The following is a 20,001-nucleotide window of genomic DNA, read 5'->3' as shown; positions in this document are numbered from 1 at the left end:
CATCTCTCCCAGGCAGGAAAAACACATAAGAAGCATGCTTTGAATACAGCCTCACCCTCTACCTGTTTTGTCCGCTGGGCACCGAACGAGGGAGGCCCTCTTTTCAGGTTACACTTGCATTCACCCAGGGTCGGATTGATAAGGCGGGCATTCAGGCAAAGGACGGCGGCCGGTTTCCAAGACCCAGCTGTGGGCTGCTTTTTTGGGAAGCCTGGGGGGCAGATTTGGGCGGTGTCTGTGGTGTTGGATCAGGGCCAGACTGGGAACTGAAAGCAGCCATGGCAAATTTTGCTAGACCAGCCGCCGCCTGGTTCATAGCGAGCGAGCGCAAAGAGCTAGCCCTACTACTATTAAGGGGGTTGGGGGGGGGGGGGGGGGGGGGGGAATTCTCGCCCCACGAACGTTTTGGAAAATGACAGAACAAAATTAATTGTGAATTTTACGGCACATTTTTCATTACATATTCAATTGTAACAACTTTCAAAGCACAGTAAATAGTAGATGATGACCTTAAAGAGCACCAGGTTACCCATCCAGTCATATGTACTGTTGCATTTTCATATTACTTTTATTTAATTGCTTTTATTTCTTCTGTTCATATTATCTTGTGCACTGCCTGGAACATGGAATGTAATGATGCCTGCATCTTGCATGTCATGTTCCAGATTCTACCACTGACAGTTATTACTGATATCCTGTCATTGTCAAACGTGCTGTGCTGGTCCGGATTTATTACTGAATAAATATCTGGCTTTTACCTGGATTCCTGATTTGATTTCTTAACAATGGCGACGAGGGACCGAAGACTTTTCTAGCCACGTTATTTTAAGCACAGGAGCGGAAAAAAATCTTCTCAAACCCACAAGCTGAGCTTCTGGCATTTATTTCTGCATATTCTGACTGCCGCTTCCTTTCTGGATCGTCTTGTTGCAAATCCGAAGTCTGCAGGATTTCTGACTTCTTATTTATCGATTTTCGTGTTTCTCTTCAATTTTTACTGTAAGCTCCCCGGTAAAGTATTGCACTTGCTTTCCATTGGTTACCGGCTGTGACACGTGACGTCCATTACGTGTCGGTACAGCGGTTTCTATTGGCTCAAAGTGTTGTTTCAAAGCTGTTTTATATTGGCCACACGTAGCGTGTTGATGTCAGCACGCAAACGGCCATTTTGTATACAACAATAAACTCTGGAGATTTCTTCGGCAATGGTGAACCCCGTTTTATTTATTTATTTTTAGTGCAATACAATATTTATCGGCGCTTAATCAACATTATTTACTGGCTGTCGCGGCAAGGATTAATGCAGCAGCCGAACTTTTACTCGATCTTCTGGTAACTTACAATTTTCTACAGTCACTTACATTTTTGTTCATATGACATTGGCATTTTGCAGCAATATCCAGCTAGTATTTTAAGGAATTACCTACTTTATTTTTACAAACTTACTTTATATCCATGACATTTCTGCAAGTATCTTCAGGAATTATCTACTATTTACCTGGTACAAACTTTGTTAGGAAGCAACCTTCTTTTGAGAGGAATATTCCTGCACTTGTTTCAGTTTTTTTAGTAATTTTTAAGGACTTTTGTTGTTTTTAGACAGCACTCATTTTGTATTCTTTGTACATGTTGTAAGCTTGTGTATATACTGGAGCATTTTACACTGGAGTTTTGCTGTTAAATTTTAAGTAATTATTTATTTTTATTGGTTGTGGTTGGTTTACCTTTCTTTTATCACTATTACTATTTCTATTATTGCACAATGCAATTTGATCCTCCATCCAAGTTTTTGCAAACGAAAGGTGAACCACCCATTCCTTGGACAAGATGGAAGGAGGAGATTTTTACTTACCTCAAAGCAATGGATGGAGAACGCATGTCTGCTGAGAGAAAAAAAACATTCTTACATTGCCTTGGATCAGAAGGACAATTAGTCTTTAGAACTCTACCACCTGTTAGATCTGGTGGTGATGCTAATGTGTACGATGAAGCTGTTTTGAGGATTGAGGGTAGATTCAAACCTACTACTAGTGTTGCGCTTAATAGATTCAAGTTCTAGAGACCAAGATGAAAAGGAACGTTTTTATGAGTTTCTAACTGCTCTCCGTGCCTTATCTTTGCATTGTAACTTTGGTCTGATGAATGATGAAATGATCAGGGATCAGATCATAGTGCATGTAAGGAGCAAGAAGGTTCAAGAACAATTGTGGATCTTGGGTGATCCCAGTTCGGAAATAGCTATTAGTACAGCTAAAGCTCTTGAGCAATCTGACAAATGGATTAAGTTTCTTGACAAAGCTACTACTACATCCACTTCTTCTACTTCTTGTAGTGAGGTTAGCACCATTAAGTCTCAAGAGCCTAAGAATTCTTATGTCTACAAAAGCGATGGTAAAAGCAAACAATTTTATTGTTACAAGTGTGGTAATCCTGATCACATTTCTTCCTTTCCGCAATGTCCGGCTATAGGTAAGCCGTGTAACAAATGTGGTTGTCCGGGACATTTTTCTAAAATGTATAAAAATACTGTCAAATCCTTTCATGATACTAGGAGACCATCATTTTCTTTTTCAAAAATTGCCAATGGTAAAGTGTCTTATGTGTCTGATGAGGTGAATAATACTTCAGACACCATTGAGTCTGGCATTGTTGTATCTATCCAAGATTCATTTGATTTATCACAGACTGACAAAATACCTTCTCCCAAATGTTTAGTAACTATATTGGGCAAAGTTTTAGAACTCATGGCAGAGTCTGGTTCTCCGTGGACTATTATTACACAAGAATATTGTACAGAATTGTTTGGAGACCTTGTTGATATTAATGTTTTGTGTGAACCGGATATTATTGCTTACAATTTTGATGGTTCAAAAATTGATTTCATAGGTTTTAAAGAAGTACTTATTTCTTTCAAAAGCAGTTATGCTGTCATCAAATTATAAGTGGCATACAAGGGTGTGAATCTGCTGGGTTGGCGGGATCAAGCCAAATTAGGAATCATTTTGAATCCCAGAATGAAAGACCCAGTTTTTGTTCTGCTGTATCAATGTCTACAGTTGAGCTCACTGCATTACCCACATCCACTGATCTTCCACAATGTTTTCCAAACTTATTTTCTGACAAGTTAGGAAAGCTCAAAGGTTTTAGCCACAGAATTAAAGTGAAGCCCAATTCCATTCCGGTCAAACAGAAATTAAGGGGAGTTCCTATTAGTATTAGAAATGAACTTAAAGACATGTTGGATACTATGATTAAGGATGACATAATTGAGGAGGTAGAGTTTTCGGAATGGGTATCTCCGATTGTTTTGGCACTTAAACAGGATACAAGTATCAGATTATGTGTGGATTTAAGAGCTCTGAACACTAATCTAGTCACAGATTGTAATCCACTTCCCAATATTAACGAAATGGTATGCATGTTGGATGGTGCGTGTGTTTTTTCCACATTATATCTTAGATCCGCATACCATCAGATCGGGCTTACTGAGGACTCTAAACATTTTACAGCTTTTATTACTCCTCATGGCTTATTCCATTTTAAAAGGATGCCTTTTGGTTTGGCTTCGGCCGTTTCAGTTTTTCAAAGGGCTATGTATCACATTTTTAAAGATGTGGGAATATATGTTAAGTGCTTTCAGGATGACATTCTTGTTTTTTCAAAAAATGACAGTGAACATCTCATTCACCTTGAAGATGTTTGCGCTAGATTAGAACAATTTAGTTTAACACTCAAGGCTAGTAAATGCAATTTTTCTGGTAAATCAGTTGCGTACTTGGGTCATACTCTTTCAGGTGAGGGTGTTGTTCCTATGAAGGCTCTAGTTGACGCTATTATCAATGCTCCTGATGACAAGGAAAAGCTACTGTCTTTCGCAGGCTTATGCAAATATTATAGTAAGTTTATACAAAATTTTGCAACTAAAATGGAAACCCTTAGAGAATTGACTAGAAATTCAGCTGATTTTATTTGGACTGACAGACAAGATCTTGCTTTTAAGCAGATTAAAAATGAGATTGTTAATGCTCCCACTCTGAAATCGTTTTGCATTAACAAAAAATGCATCATTACTGTGGATGCCAGCCTTTATGGGTTGGGAGGTGTTCTCAGTCAGTGTTCTGGTAAAGAAGAGTGGTGCGTTGCGTTTGCTTCAAGAACCTTGTCTTCCACAGAAACAAGGATATTCAGTAATTGAAAGGGAACTATTAGCCTGTATCTGGGCAGTTGAGCATTTTCGCAATTATGTTTGGGGAAATAGGTTCACACTTAGGATGGATTATAAACCACTTGTTGGGATTTTATCTCCTGGAGGTGGATGGAATTCCACTGCTCGTATTGTTCGGTTAACATCTCAGCTCCATGAATATGATTTTGAAATTGTGTATGTACCTGAAAGAAATAATGTCACTGCAGATTTTCTTTCGAGATTACCTTGCCAAGAAGATAATATTTCAGCTGTTGAGCAAGAGAATTATGTAATTGCTACTATAAATGATTGTGTTTCTCAGTAGTTTATGACTTTAGGGGAAAAAGAATGGTTTGAGGAATTGAGCAATGATGTTTTGTGTCAGCAGATTTTTGAATATGTTAAGAAAGGATGGCCCAAGAAAAGATGTGCTTCTGCGGACATGTCTCCTTTTTGTCATGTACATTCTGAAATTGGAGAGTCAGGAGGTTTGCTGTTTAAAGGAGGTAAGATTATTCCACCCTTTTCTATGCAAAAAAAGATATTGTGTTTGTCTCATCAAGGACATTTAGGGATGTCTTCTATGAAGCGCCTCATTAGGGCAGATTTTTGGTGGCCTGGTATTGATAAAATGGTTGAGAGGATGGCCAGAGAATGCCCAGAATGTGTTACCAGTGGTAAAATGCTTCATGTGTCTTCAGCTCCTCTCAAACCAGTGTCTCGGCCAAGTTTTCCCTGGCAGAAGGTAGCTTTTGATATTTCAGGTTCTTTTAAACAACTTCCACCTAATGCTCGTTATGAGCTGGTCATGGTAGATTATCATTCCAAATTGCCTGAAGTTAAGTTTGTAGGCAATACTTCAGCTCAAGTGATTATTGTTTTTTTAAAGGAGATTTTTACTCGGGAGGGTACTCCTAAAACTTTTGTCACCGATAATGGTGTACAACTTATTTCAAGTGAAATGGGACAATTTTTTAAAAATTTTAATATCAAGCATGTCACCCAATCTCTGTATGAACCAAGAGAGAATGGCCATGTTGAACGCTTTAATTGTGTTCTTAAGGACACTATTCAATCTGCTGTCTTATCTGGTGAACTTTGGTTGGATGTTGTGAGAAACAGGTTATGGACATACCGCATTAGCCCCATTCAATCACTGGGGTGAGTCCTTTTATGCTTCTTAAAGGCAGGGAACCATCTTCAGACATTTGTCCTTGGTGGATCAAAAAATTGAATAAAACTAAGGATATGGTTGAGGTTGAAACCATTGCTAACCGAGTTGAAGATAAACAGCGTAAAATGAAAAGTCTTTTGATTGCAAAATGAATGCTAAGTGTCCTGATTTTGTGGTGGGGGAATGGGTCAGGATTAAAAAACCTGTTTTTCTGGTGAACGGATTTTCCAAATGTTATCCTCCTATCAAGGTTGTGAAAGTCTTTAAGAACAGTGTTGTTACTCAAGATGGAAGGACATGGAATGTACGAAGGGTTGCCAAATATAATGTTCCTAATAATGTGTATAAGTCAGAGACGTATCACAATGTTTTCCACTCTGATCAATCTATAGCTCCCAGAGTCAATAGCAACAATAGACCAAAAAGATTACCTGGCAGATATTTATATTGATTGTTTTTCTTTATTCTTTTAGGGGTAAGATGTGTTGTATTTTCATATTACTTTTATTTAATTGCTTTTATTTCTTCTGTTCATATTATCTTGTGCACTGCCTGGAACATGGAACGTAATGATGCCTGCATCTTACATGTCATGTTCCAGATTCCACCACTGACAGTTATTACGGATATCCTGACATTGTCAGACGTGCTGTGCTGGTCCGGATTTATTACTGAATAAATATCTGGCTTTTACCTGGATTCCTGATTTGATTTCTTAACATGAACCCATAGACATTCTTTCAGAGAGCACCAGAAATAGAAAAGAGCACACCGGCCACTGAGGCCAGAAACTGTGGAAATGTCACACATAAGCACCTAGGCACTGAGGCCAGAAACTGTGGAAATGTCACACATAAGCATCTGATAACTAACACCTAGGACACAGAGGCCAGAAACTATGGAAACGTCACACAAAGGCCTGGTCACACCAGGCCAGAAAGCATGGAAATGTCACACATAAGCAGCCATGCCAGTAAGCATGGAAATGTCACACATGAGCCTCCAGGTCACTGAGGCCAGAAACTATGGAATTAGCACACAAGTACCCAGGCCAGGAAGCATGGAAACATCACACATAAGCACCCAGGCAGCCAGAAAACATGGAAATATCTCACATGGCACCCTGGCCAGAAAGCATGAAAAATTCACACAAAGGCACTCAGGCCAGTGGCACTGGCACACTTTTGTGGGTGCTGCCATCAATGTTGCCTGTCCATCACTAAAATCAACTCATGGGATTGTGAATAATTCAAGAATCACAGAAAGGACAAGAGTAGCAATTGAGCCTTGCCTATTCTGGGACATATAAAACTTAAAAGTATATGCCAAACCATTTAAATACACTGCACTCTGCATTCTGCACCCTGCCTTATGAACAGGGCTTGTGCTGAAATTCTGGTGACATATGTAATAAAAGACAATATTTTTAGGTGAGAATATCCTGGTGTGCACTGAAGAGCAGAGCAACCCAACTGTGCGAAAAATTAGAAGTTGTGGCAACATTGAGCTGGCTGGCACAGTGGCGTGGGCACAGGATCAGGCCTCTCTCTGCGGGGTCTTGGCAGGAATGTTAGGTATGTGACTGTATCCGCGACAGAGTGGTCAGCTGTACCACTTTGCATGAGGAAGGTGAGAAATACTGTGTTGTCTGTGCCACGGGGTTTGCACGAAGGTGGAAAACGGTGCCAGTGTGCCTGCTGGAAGAGCATCTGTGTCACTAACTCTGGGAAAAGAATCGCAGGGGCCACACAAAGGTGAATGGCAAGAAATGCATAAATGGTACTGTAGTTGTGCAGCATGATGCTTAAGATGCATACATTGGGCCGAGGCGAGGGTGATCGTGCACACTATTGTTTCCAAAGATTGATTAATCATTCAAGCGGAGATGTAAAGGTGCCTAGAACACTTGAAATATGTAAACATTCTGTTATTAAATAGAGCCTAGTGCGAGCCTATGAATGAGATTAAAATGATGCAAACTTTGGTAGATAAGAGTAATGAGACACAACCAGATAGAGTATTTCCCAAGATCCAGTGCTTAATTTGTAAACGAATAAGGGCCTGTGCTCACAGTGCTGCTCGTAGCTGCAAAATGTCAGAGGAGTCAAACACCAAGGCTGCATAGCCTTAATGCCACCTCATGCCTCTTTGATCCACCACCAGACATCCCCTTCCTCTTGATCTCACTCTTGCAGCTTCTCTTTAACCTTTGCGATCTTTATTTGTCACAGTTTTTTCTGTCCTTCTCTTCCTTTTCTGTTTTTTTCCTTCTTGCTTTGTGTCCAAGTGTGATGAGTTAAAACAAGTACTGGTCCCCAAAAACAAGTGCCGCTAGGATCCACCTATAACCACCGGCACAATGCAAGTACTGGCACATTAACCCTCTAAGCTTAATGTATCACAAATAAAATCTGAGGGCCGAGACTCCCCAGTCTGTTCCCGGAGTGTTCTTTCTTCTATGTCCACCAAATACGGCCGAGAGAATGGGGGTCAAAGGGAGGAAAAGAGAGGGAGATCAGAAGACCGGGGGTGGCTGACAAGAACCCTGCACCGCAAGCCAAGACATCCCTTCTAAAGCCTACACTTACTTCGCCCTTGGACAGCAGTGACGGTGCAATAAAAGAAACAGAAACATATCTGGGCTTCATTGTGTATAAAAAAACAATCCAGTAACATTGGAAAATTGACTGTGGTGTTACGGTTGACATTTGTTTTACCTCGTGGCGCACACATCTCGCAAAGGCCCTTGTCCTTGGCATATCGATTAGTCCTGCACAGACAGGTTAATGTCTGCAGTAGAATACAAAATATCATGTCCATGTCCTGCTTTTCTGAAGAGCTTCAGACTAGTAAACTAGGTAGTACACTAGGATTGCACCAGAATCCTGCAGACAGAGCCCGAGCACAAGCCTAGCTGAGCAGCCCGTTGCGTTCTGGAACTTGTAGTGACTTTCCATTAGAGATGCAGGCCTTCAAGTCTCTGGATGCAAAGTGCTGTTGGCTAAAAAGCCTGGTCTATCTGAAGGTGCTGCACACAACAAGGGCGCTGGGGCAGCTGTGCAGACACACAATGTAGCATTCACCAGGCCGCTGGACAAGGGGCACCTTGCTAGTTAAAAAAAAATTCATAACAAAGCACATATTTGTTTCCGTTAATTTAAGACACCTCCCATCGTTTCCACGCCATTCGGCCTCCCTTTACTCTGATCTGTCTTCAGTGAAACATACTCTCCCTTGCACCACTGTATCTAGGATTTTTTACCAAAAAATCAACCTCAATCAAGCCTCTAGCGTGAAAGCATAACTTACAGTCCTTGCCAATTACATCTGTGTGCCTTCTTATATGACACCTGTTTGAGGCATTTTCTAAACTTCCCTTACCTTGCACTGCTGGGAGGCACCGTGCTGGAGCTGGCAGTTTTCATACAGTGCTGCCAGTGCAAAGCAGCACGGTACACAATCACCGATGTCAGCCTACATTTGATCGGGGGGCCCAGGCCACAATATGTGTGGTTTGTTTCATCTGGTTTCATTTTCAGGTCAGTGCGTGCGAGCTGGTAAAGTATGCTAAGCACTTTCAGCTTCTCAGGCCTCAACAGACTTTCCCAGCCTGCCTCGCCCCCAACTCATCCATCAGCCCACCCCCAACCACACAAATAATCCAATGGGAATAATGACGTCCCCTAGTGAAAAGCAGGCTTGCAATGCGGACATCACCTGGGAAGGGCCATCGTCTGGAGACATATCAGGCAAACACCTGAGAGCCGCACACAGGTACGTTTATTTTTTAGTAATTACAAGGCCCGCCGCCCAGAGACAGTACTACTCGGAAGAATTTTGTAAACCAGTGGCGTCACTAGGGGGGTGCGGGGGGTGCGGACCGCACCAGGTGACACCGTCACATGGGGTGACACCGTGAGCCTCTGCTTTAAATAATCGTGTTGCTTTGCTACATATCAGGAGGCGAGGAACCCATTGTTCCTAGCCTCCTGCTATGTAGCAAAGCAACACGATTATTTAAAGCAGAGGCTCACGGTGTCACCCCATGTGACGGTGTCACCCAACCCATTACCCGGCCGCAGGCCAAGATTATAATTAGGCTGCTGTACGACGTCAGCGTCCAGACGTCAATGACGTTCATCTTCCAAACGTCACTCACGCAAGGAGCGCCGGCATGCTTTTGCGAGATCCACTGAACCCAGCCCCGCCGGATGGATTAGCTCCCAGGGCTCGGGGTTTTACCCCATATTTTCCTGATTGTGCCCCCACACCATGGCCCGAGGCGGGGGCCTCCGAGACCGGCCAGGGCCCGTGGGACCTCGTGTGCTGACTGAGGTAAGGAGCGGAGCGCGCCTGTTTCCTGTACAAAGGGCAAATCCTCACTCTTAGACTTTCGCTGGACAGCCAATTCCCAGACTCGTGCTCCTGTACACATGCACGATATAAGTAGCTTAATTTACAGTAGAAACCCAAAATAGATTTAAACTGCAACTTGGTACAATACCACAACTGCAGGAATTCACGCAAATAGTACAAAGTAAGCCTCGCTCTTGTCTTCTCATTCTGTTTTTATATCTCCAGATTCAAGGTAATTTTTGTAGGCCTGTGGCGGAAGCAGTTGTCTCTTCTCATGGCAACCTAATTTTCTGCTCTTGAGTACCCGACCTTTTGTTTTTCAGAGGTTAAACGTTGTCCCGTTTGTTTGAATTTATGTGAAGTGCATTTCCGAGGCAGCTTTGTTATCTAATGTCTTTGATATCTCCTGTTATTCCTGTTCTGACGTTAAGAGGTGACTGGGGTGACTACATTTTTTAATTAAAGAAGCGTTTATAAAGTGCGAGTTAAAGTTAAAAGTGGCTTTTTATTACGAGCTTGAATTCTCTAGAGTTTTCACCGTGATTGTGAAACAAGCAATTTATGCATCCTAAAAATCATGGAATATGTGGTTGTTAGCAGGGGTTAGGGAAATGTGCGCAGTTTGCTGTTGCATAATTACACAGAATTACTGCAGATTTGCACCAAATTACACCTAATTGCACAAAATATGAATCCACCATTTCATGCTTTATTTAAGAGGATGCCGGCTTTCACAATATTAAGCAAGATCAGTGAGACTTTCCAGTGTGTTCCACATCTTCGAAATACAAACGCTTTCCCGTGAGTTGCACACCCTCCAAATGCAAACATTCTGAGATGGATTTAGCATAAGAACCTTTATAGTAATCCGTGCAACTGTATTCTTTAACTATCAAACCCACTATCTTAATAAGAGCTGTTGCATCTGGAACCCATTTCTTGGTTGGTAATTAGGCCGCCTGGTAGCTACTACCTATATAGGAACCTGTCAGCGCCCATGCATAGTGGCCAAAATGTTGGGGCTTGTAGATGTAAATTGTGTTCTCAAGAATAAACCGAATGCTGGAAAAGCAAATCCTTAAAATAAATGCTTATGGTACAGTTACAAGTTAGTTAAGTAACGGCTGTTGTAAGGTGCGTGTTTCAGCGCCAAGATAATGATGCAAAGTGTTTTGAGGCCACTCTCTCTTTCAAGTTGTGAGAAAATAGTCCTAACAGGCAGTTATTTCAGCCGTGTTTGTGTGTACTGGTGTGGCTCCTTAATTAATGGCTTAGTGGCAGTATCCTAACATTGGAGCTGGAGGTGTTCGGCCTCTCTCTGGTGCTGTCAGCCTGTTTTGCTGCAAACACAGAATGGTTTTTGTTGCTGTATTTTGCACCTCTCAGTCTGAGCCAGGATTCCCTTTTAACAGCCTGGATTGGTGGTGATTCAATTGACCCTGCTGTTTTTCCTATCCAGAACTGTCTTCTGTTACTTTTATGTCCGTGTTCCCCCTTGTCTTTTGAGTCTGACATGCCACTATGTCGCTCTGGGAAGCATCCGACCTCAGACATTTTTTTTTTTAACCCAGACATGTGTGTACAGTAGGGAGAGTCAGAGTGTATTCAGCAGAGAGTGGGGGAAGGGCAAGGATGGGGACTTCGTGGGCTTGTTTTCTGCTCTGAAAGAGTCCTTGGTGTGCTGAGGATTGTGTCAGTGCGCGCTTGGGCCCGACTGAAATAAATCAGTATGACAGGGCACATTTAAGTTCCAGTGCTCGCCAAGTATCCTCAGCAGAACCAAGGCCAGCATGATTGAGAGACAAAATTAAACGTTCTGTTAACCCTATGATTTTTGTTCTGTGGAGAAGCGTGGCTCAATGGTTAGAGCGGCAGACCCTGATGCAGAGGTCTGGCCCGGGACCAGGGTTCAATTCCCGCCTCGGCGGCTCTTGGACTCAATTTCCCCGGATCTGATAATTCTCGCCTCGTTGCCTAGTCCAGCAGCGCTGGGATGCCTGGCTTCACCTTGGGGGTGCCCAGGAGTGGACATTTCACAGGAAAGCCAGGATGGGTTCCACAGCGGTACGAATACAGCGCTACGAGACCTCTGGGTAGAAGTGCGCTATATAAAATACAAACACATTTACACATAACACATATTTAGCTAACGTGGCAGTGAACGCTGACGTGGCCATCATGGCGACCAACGCTTTTAATGCTTCGACCTTCAAGTATGTGTTCAACCCGCGATTCTGCTTGGTGATTTATCCAGAAAAGATTTCATTTGTAGCCACAGGATATGTAGATTTTGCTTTTGTTCTCATATTGTCATTCTAATGGCCCTGGCAAGCTGTCGCATTTTGCTCATCTTGCACAAACATAAAAAGAAAATGGATGCTGTCAGGACCCTGGATCAGGGCAACAGTGCAGAGATAAAAGCAACAAAAACCGTCATTGTTTTGGTCTCATTCTACGTTAGTCTTTAAGGCTTTGATAACACAATATGGCTGTACCAGACTGTAGTTAATAAGATCAATGCTGTTGTGTCGGATATTCGTGTCTTCTTTACCACGTGTTATGGTGCTTTATTTCCTTTCAATAGTGACAGTACAGCAAACTAGAAAGTGGGGATGTCAAAACATCACAGATTGACGAACATACAGTTGCTTTTGGTGTGTTGTCAGAGAAAGCCGAACCTTTTTCAGTAGGACTCTACACATTAGTGTTGTTCTTAAGAAATACCATGACAGCCTGGAGCTGTAGTTCTTATGCTTTTATGTTATGTAGACATCTGGGCCCATACTCGATCAGGTGCACTGGCTCAGCGCGCAGCCGAGTAGCTGCATTTTTGCGTCTAAGGCATCTAAAGTTCATACATGCAACTCAGAAACATTCCAGATTGAGAGAACGGATACTGTAAGGAGAACTAAACACATGGGCCAGTGGCCGCTTCAAACCTGTAAGAATGATTCCGGTCCTTACTTGGGCGCTGTGACATTCATTTCACTATCAATGTATGTCAGATGGCACACATTAACTATTCAGGCCTCTTGGCGTTACAGAGTAAATGGAACCATTTACAATAAGGCGATTATTTTAGTTTGCTTAGTGGTCAGTGGGTTGAGACACAGAAAAATGCCTGGCAATGGTTGTATCAACACAGAGTTAGTGGTTATTAAAAGTGGCTTCAGGAAATGCCTGAACCAGAGAATAATTCAATGCGGTGGAAACCAGTGAACTAAGTATAACGCCCAGACGCAGAGTGAACCAAACTGCAGTCAAGTGAGTTTATATTGAGCAAATACAGGCACAAATGCTCGCAAAATACAGGGGATAACGCTGGACACGCAGAGGAGCGCCCAGAAACTCGCGCAGGGTACCCCTAGGTAAACAGTGGAAAGGGTGCAGACTGGAAGGAAAACCCGCTGATGGTACATAAGGTCCATGCGGTAAGTGGTGAGGGGGTGACACCATGAGTTACCCGCACCGGGTGACACCAACCCTAGTGACGAGGGAATACGAGGACGGAACGGAGCGTAAAGATCACAGCAGAGCCAGAGCCAGGTATTCACTTTAGACTGCCCCAGCAAAACCGGCCCCCTCTGATAAAACCAGCCCCCACACCATCCGGGCTACCGGGGGATTGCCCGGTGCCAGGATTCATCAGTCCGGCCCTGTGCTGCCAATGGCCCAGGGGTGCCAGTGTGGACTTTCTGGGCGAGATGGGCATCCATTGCCTCACATTTACCAACGGGGCAGAGGTGTCACTCTTTCTTTTGCTGGGCCCGCCTATTAATGTATACATATTGAGCGGGGCAGGGGGCCTGAGCAGAAGTGGCCTCACTTGTTTTCAGGTGTGTTTCACCAGTGTGAACTAATCCGTGCATTCTTTAAAATCAAAATGAAGTTAAGAAAACATGCTTCTGTCAGAGACTCCCCCTCCCCTTCTTTTCATAAAACTCCACCGAAGCAGTGTTTTGCGGGAAGGAAATATGCAAACGTGGGCCCGGGCTGATTTTTTATCCCAATCCAACCCTGCACCCACCTCCATACTCATCCATCAAAGGCATCACTAGTTAGGTGACCTTGGTAATAAAAGGATTCAGGCACATAAGCCCTAGGCCATTTCTACGCCCATACCACTAGTGTCGGTGTTGTTTATTTAGTATGTGGGCCAACTTTACATTGGCGATGAGGATGGTTGTCCACGCTGCACACAGACACCGTCCCTACTCTGAAATCCCTAGCTGAGGGTGAGCCCATTGCCGGACTTGGAACCCAAAGCAGCCCTGGCAATTTTGTCAGGCTGGTCCCCACCCCTTGGAAGTTTGCGCAGGAGGGGAAGGCAAGCATGAAGCACTACTGCTGAACAAAACAGGCCCCCAGCACTGCTGCTTTTGTTACTGGATGTTGAGTATCAATGGGGCTACCCGAAATGTTAACAAACCCGGGCCAAATTTCAGTACAATAAACAATTGGTCAAAGTAGCCACAATTTAACAATACGAAAGAAATAGCGGCATTCACAACACCAATTTTGCATAATCTGCAGTGAATGCAATTAATTTTCAAAGCAATAATCAATTTAGTTAGGCAACGCAGTTGCTCTTACATCTAGAATCATAAATATATTTGTAACAAATGTGCTCTAGTGTTAGGAAAGGAAGGGTAGGGGTGTTCTGGTTCAAAGTGAGTGAGTGAGGGTAATGGACAAGGGAGAGGTAATGTGACATATACATCAAATTCACATAGTGAGACTTTCCGGCCTATCACAGGTCAACTGTTCCAGTAAAACACATAGCATTAGAAGACACCCATAATGAATTTCATTTATCAGGACTTGTGTAATAGTTAGTAATAGTCAACGTTTCGACCCCTTAGAAGTTCAAGGTGATTCGATCCTTAGAGTGGAGTCTTCATCAGGACTGTGTGAGAGGAGCACCTAAACACACCAACAACACATACAATTAGGGTGTACAGTCAAGAAGAGTGTGCTCAACGGAGCTCTAATTTACCGGAACCAGTACTGCCAAGAGTGCACGCGAGAGCATCCGTATTTGAACTGTGGTTTGCAAGATCCCTCGCAGTATTATGACAAATCTTAAACTTCAACCATCCGGCTCCATCCCTCATGTGAAAGTGATGAGAAAGTGTGAGCATTTCCCTGCAAGGTGGGAAAAACATGCCAACAAGGCAGCCAGTGGAGAGGCAAAACACAAACTCCTGCACATGGGAAGAGATCCCGTTGCGCTTGTGCATAGGGGACCACTGAGAGAGGGAGGTCTGTGTGGGAGAGATAAGGCAGACTGGAAGGCTTCTGGTCTCAAACAACTCCCCAAAGTGGTGGGAGAACAGATATGCACTGTTTTCCCCAACGCAACCCAAGTACCTTCAGTAGAGGTAGGAGCTTCCTGCCTCCCTCATCTTAATCAGGACTGAAGCTTCGATGTAGTGAAGCCATGCTGTGAGTGGAGGAGATCACTCACCTCCTGATGACCACCTGACATTACCACTGGGAGGATAAGAGGCCATTTGACTACAGCAGCAACCAGCCTTTGTTCCTCATCAAAAGCAGGGAAGAAGCTCGCCAATGTAATAAGTGCCACATCTGAGGCACAGCCCAACAGGAGGAGTGACAGTGGTACAGCTCGAGAGAAGCAGTGTGTGTGTCCATAGCCGGATGCTAGAGGGCGCAGTTGTGTAAGTCTACAGTATGAAATACATAAGTTGAGAAGCCACCAGCCGCAACACATGAGGGAAAGCGACAAAAAAAAAACACGGAATCCCAAACCAAAGACTTTAAGGGCAGCAAGAAAGTAAACCATTACGGACCAACTGCCCCCAACCAGCAGCCAGATGGTCACAGAAGCGAGGAGTGAAATATTATATATATGTTCATTCACTGAAAAAACAAAGGTTACAGTAACGTTATAGTTAGGAAATAGAAAAAAAACTTACAAATTCACAACAAAAAAAATAAAAGGTTACAGGAACATTATAGTGAGGCTCACATTTTACTCATTTAAAATCTAAGAAATTCAGCAGTTAACTATAACTTACGCCCCCACAGTGCACTACTTATGACTCTACATATCACATCACTCATGACATGGTCAGTGACATCACTGATGACATCTGAAATGACAGCACTGAAGGCATCTTAAATGACATCACTAATGACATCTCAAATAGCATCACTGATGACATCATTGATAACACCATCCAGGGATTATGAGTGTTGAACATGTATACTAAGGGAAGTGGCTGTGGGAGTGCCTGTATGGGTGAGTGAGTAGATGTGTAAGTGGTGTATGGAAGAGTGAGGGGGTATGTGAGAGATTACATGAGTGAGTGGTTGTGAGTTTTTCAATGGGTGAGCGGGTGGGGGTGTCAGTGGCTGTAAATGGTGAATGAGAGGGAGAATGAATAGCTGAATGGGTGACTGAGCAAGTATATACGTGTATGTATGGGTCACTAACAGTGTACATGAGTGCCTGTATGGTTGCACGAATGAGTGTGCAAGTGAGTGGGTGTGTGAGTGGCTGTAGGAGTGAGTGAATGGGTGTGTGAGGGACTGTATGGGAAGAGAGTGTGAGAGATGTTTATGGGAGAGTATGTTCTTGTCTCAGTTACTGTATAGGTTTGTGAGTACATGTGTTAGTATATCCATGAATACATGAGTGGATGTGTGAGTAACTGTGTGGATGTGAGTGAACTGCATGGGTGAGTGTGTAGATATCGCAGACTGGATACAACTTTTGTCTTTCCCATGTCCTTGAAACCCAAACGATTACTTCTATGGTCCCCTGTTACGACATTTTTAGATAAGTGTGCCAAAAGTTCATTTGCTCCATTACCTTCCATTCAAGAAGTTGCTCTACCTCCTTGATATACTCAATTGTTAATTTAATTTATATAATGTAACCTTGATTTATCGTGCATATTTCTTTATTTTTTATTCTTAGTCCCGTTGTCTATGCCAACGATCTTTTTATACTATACGTTCATTTGCCTTGATGCCATTGTTGGAATGTTGAATAATATTTTCTTTTGATGATGTAACACTTGTTTTTTCCTGATGCATTGTATTACATTCCTAATAAAATCTCTTTTGAAACTTAAAACATTTTTGAAGCTTCACAGCACACCCTCTGAGCAGTACCCTTCTCAGTGAGGCCCCCTCCAAAGCAGTACAGCTCTTCCAAACACATGCAAGAAATTTTTTCTCTCTATCAACTGTGAACATCCAATACAACACCTGACATGTAGAAACAGCGGACCATACTCATTAGGAGCGTTATAAATAAAAAAACGTCATTATCAAACACTGTGAAAAAGTAAAACAGCTCAAATAAAATAGTGTGTTTATATAACATTTCAAATGTTAAAAATGTGTACCCCAAAAATGTTCCCTTGGTTGAGTACTGAGTGTGAGTAGTTTTCCAGTTTCGTTAGCAGTGAGAGGAGGAATTGTGACTGCTACAGGCTCTTCGGCATCTGCCTTTTGTGTGGTACCCAAGTTGGAACCCTTCCTTCCGGGGGTGCCGTGTCCGGATGTGACGACTCCATCTTCATTTGTTGATGTCGTCGTCTGACCTAAAGAAGGCAGGAGAAGATTTACATAGCAGTTCTTTTCCATGAGAACTCGAGTGTTTTGGCATTTCACTGGTGCTTTGAAAGTCACTAGACAAAAACCGGATCAATATCTATTTTCAAACAATCCACACAAGAATAGACTGTCTTACCAGTACAAAGTGGCATGCTTTATAGCATGTCCTGCATAGGAAACAATGCGGTTCTAAGCAGTGCCCATTCAGTCTCCCCATTTCCACATTCACTTGAAAGAATCATTGTGGCCTCTACTACAAATGACCTTTTCGTTATTAAACCTATATTAACAACGTCACTCCAGGATCCCACCTTCGGTTACTTGTCATGGCATCAAGTGTAGGAACACTCGTCTTCCATGGAAACAAGCATTAGGAATGCATTAGGGCTCGGGTTTGTTTTAAGTTAGAGATAATGGCATTGAAAATGGCAATGTGTTTTAGGCACTCTGCACTACCACTCTGCACTACCACTCTGCACTACCACTCTCCACTCTGCACTACCACTCTCCACTCTGCACTATGCACTCTGCACTACGCACTACCACTCTGCACTACCACTCTGCACTACGCACTACCACTCTGCACTACCACTCTGCACTACGCACTACCACTCTGCACTACGCACTACCACTCTGCACTACCACTCTGCACTACGCACTACCACTCTGCACTACGCACTACCACTACGCACTACCACTCTGCACTACGCACTACCACTCTGCACTATGCACTACCACTCTGCACTACGCACTACCACTCTGCACTACGCACTACCACTCTGCACTACGCACTACCACTCTGCACTACGCACTAACACTCTGCACTACGCACTAACACTCTGCACTACCTACTACCACTCTGCACTACCTACTACCACTCTGCACTACCTACTACCACTCTGCACTACGCACTGCCACTCTGCACTACGCACTGCCACTCTGCACTACGCACTTCGCACTACCACTCTGCACTCTGCACTTCGCACTACCACTCTGCACTACGCACTACCACTCTGCACTCTGCACTACCACTCTGCACTACGCACTACCACTCTGCACTACGCACTACCACTCTGCACTACGCACTACCACTCTGCACTACGCACTACCACTCTGCACTACGCACTACCACTCTGCACTACCACTCTGCACTACCTACTACCACTCTGCACTACGCACTACCACTCTGCACTACCTACTACCACTCTGCACTACGCACTACCACTCTGCACTTCGCACTACCACTCTGCACTTCGCACTACCACTCTGCACTTCGCACTACCACTCTGCACTTCGCACTACCACTCTGCACTTCGCACTACCACTCTGCACTCTGCACTACGCACTACCACTCTGCACTCTGCACTACGCACTACCACTCTGCACTACGACTCTGCACTACGCACTACCACTCTGCACTACCACTCTGCACTACCACTCTGCACTCTGCACTACGCACTACCACTCTGCACTACGCACTACCACTCTGCACTACGCACTACCACTCTGCACTACGCACTGCCACTCTGCACTACGCACTACCACTCTGCACTACGCACTACCACTCTGCACTACCACTCTGCACTACGCACTACCACTCTGCACTACCACTCTGCACTCTGCACTACCACTCTGCACTACCTACTACCACTCTGCACTACGCACTGCCACTCTGCACTACGCACTGCCACTCTGCACTACGCACTGCCACTCTGCACTCTGCACTTCGCACTACCACTCTGCACTCTGCACTACGCACTACCACTCTGCACTCTGCACTACGCACTACCACTCTGCACTCTGCACTACGCACTACCACTCTGCACTCTGCACTACGCACTACCACTCTGCACTCTGCACTACGCACTACCACTCTGCACTACCACTCTGCACTACGCACTACCACTCTGCACTACGCACTACCACTCTGCACTACGCACTACCACTCTGCACTACGCACTACCACTCTGCACTACGCACTAACACTCTGCACTACGCACTAACACTCTGCACTACGCACTAACACTCTGCACTACCACTCTGCACTCTGCACTACCACTCTGCACTACCACTCTGCACTACCACTCTGCACTACGCACTACCACTCTGCACTCTGCACTACCACTCTGCACTCTGCACTACCACTCTGCACTCTGCACTACCACTCTGCACTACGCACTGCCACTCTGCACTACGCACTACGCACTGCCACTCTGCACTACGCACTGCCACTCTGCACTACGCACTGCCACTCTGCACTACGCACTGCCACTCTGCACTACGCACTGCCACTCTGCACTACGCACTGCCACTCTGCACTACGCACTGCCACTCTGCACTACGCACTGCCACTACGCACTGCCACTCTGCACTACGCACTGCCACTCTGCACTACGCACTGCCACTCTGCACTACGCACTGCCACTCTGCACTACGCACTGCCACTCTGCACTACGCACTACCACTACGCACTACCACTCTGCACTACGCACTACCACTCTGCACTACGCACTACCACTCTGCACTACCACTCTGCACTACGCACTACCACTACGCACTACCACTCTGCACTACGCACTGCCACTCTGCACTACGCACTGCCACTCTGCACTCTGCACTACGCACTACCACTCTGCACTACGCACTACCACTCTGCACTACCACTCTGCACTCTGCACTACCACTCTGCACTACG

General features: G+C 44.3%; 1 protein-coding gene across 3 annotated transcripts in view; it reads right to left on the bottom strand.

The window, feature by feature from the left end:
- The window catches only part of LOC144821473 (uncharacterized), a 616,628-nt gene that overhangs the window by 242,397 nt on the left and 354,230 nt on the right, over positions 1–20,001 (bottom strand). For all 3 annotated transcript variants that reach the window (XM_078678562.1, XM_078678582.1, XM_078678572.1), the window contains one exon: positions 17,096–17,293. In XM_078678562.1, coding sequence (XP_078534688.1) covers positions 17,096–17,293 — 198 coding nt within the window. The remainder of the gene's footprint in view (positions 1–17,095; positions 17,294–20,001) is intronic.

The sequence above is a fragment of the Lissotriton helveticus genome, chromosome 1_1, assembly GCF_964261635.1.
Source record: "Lissotriton helveticus chromosome 1_1, aLisHel1.1, whole genome shotgun sequence".
Taxonomy (NCBI): Eukaryota; Metazoa; Chordata; class Amphibia; order Caudata; family Salamandridae; genus Lissotriton; species Lissotriton helveticus.
Note: the sequence above shows the minus strand (reverse complement) of the source record. Positions and strands in the feature narration are given on the sequence as shown.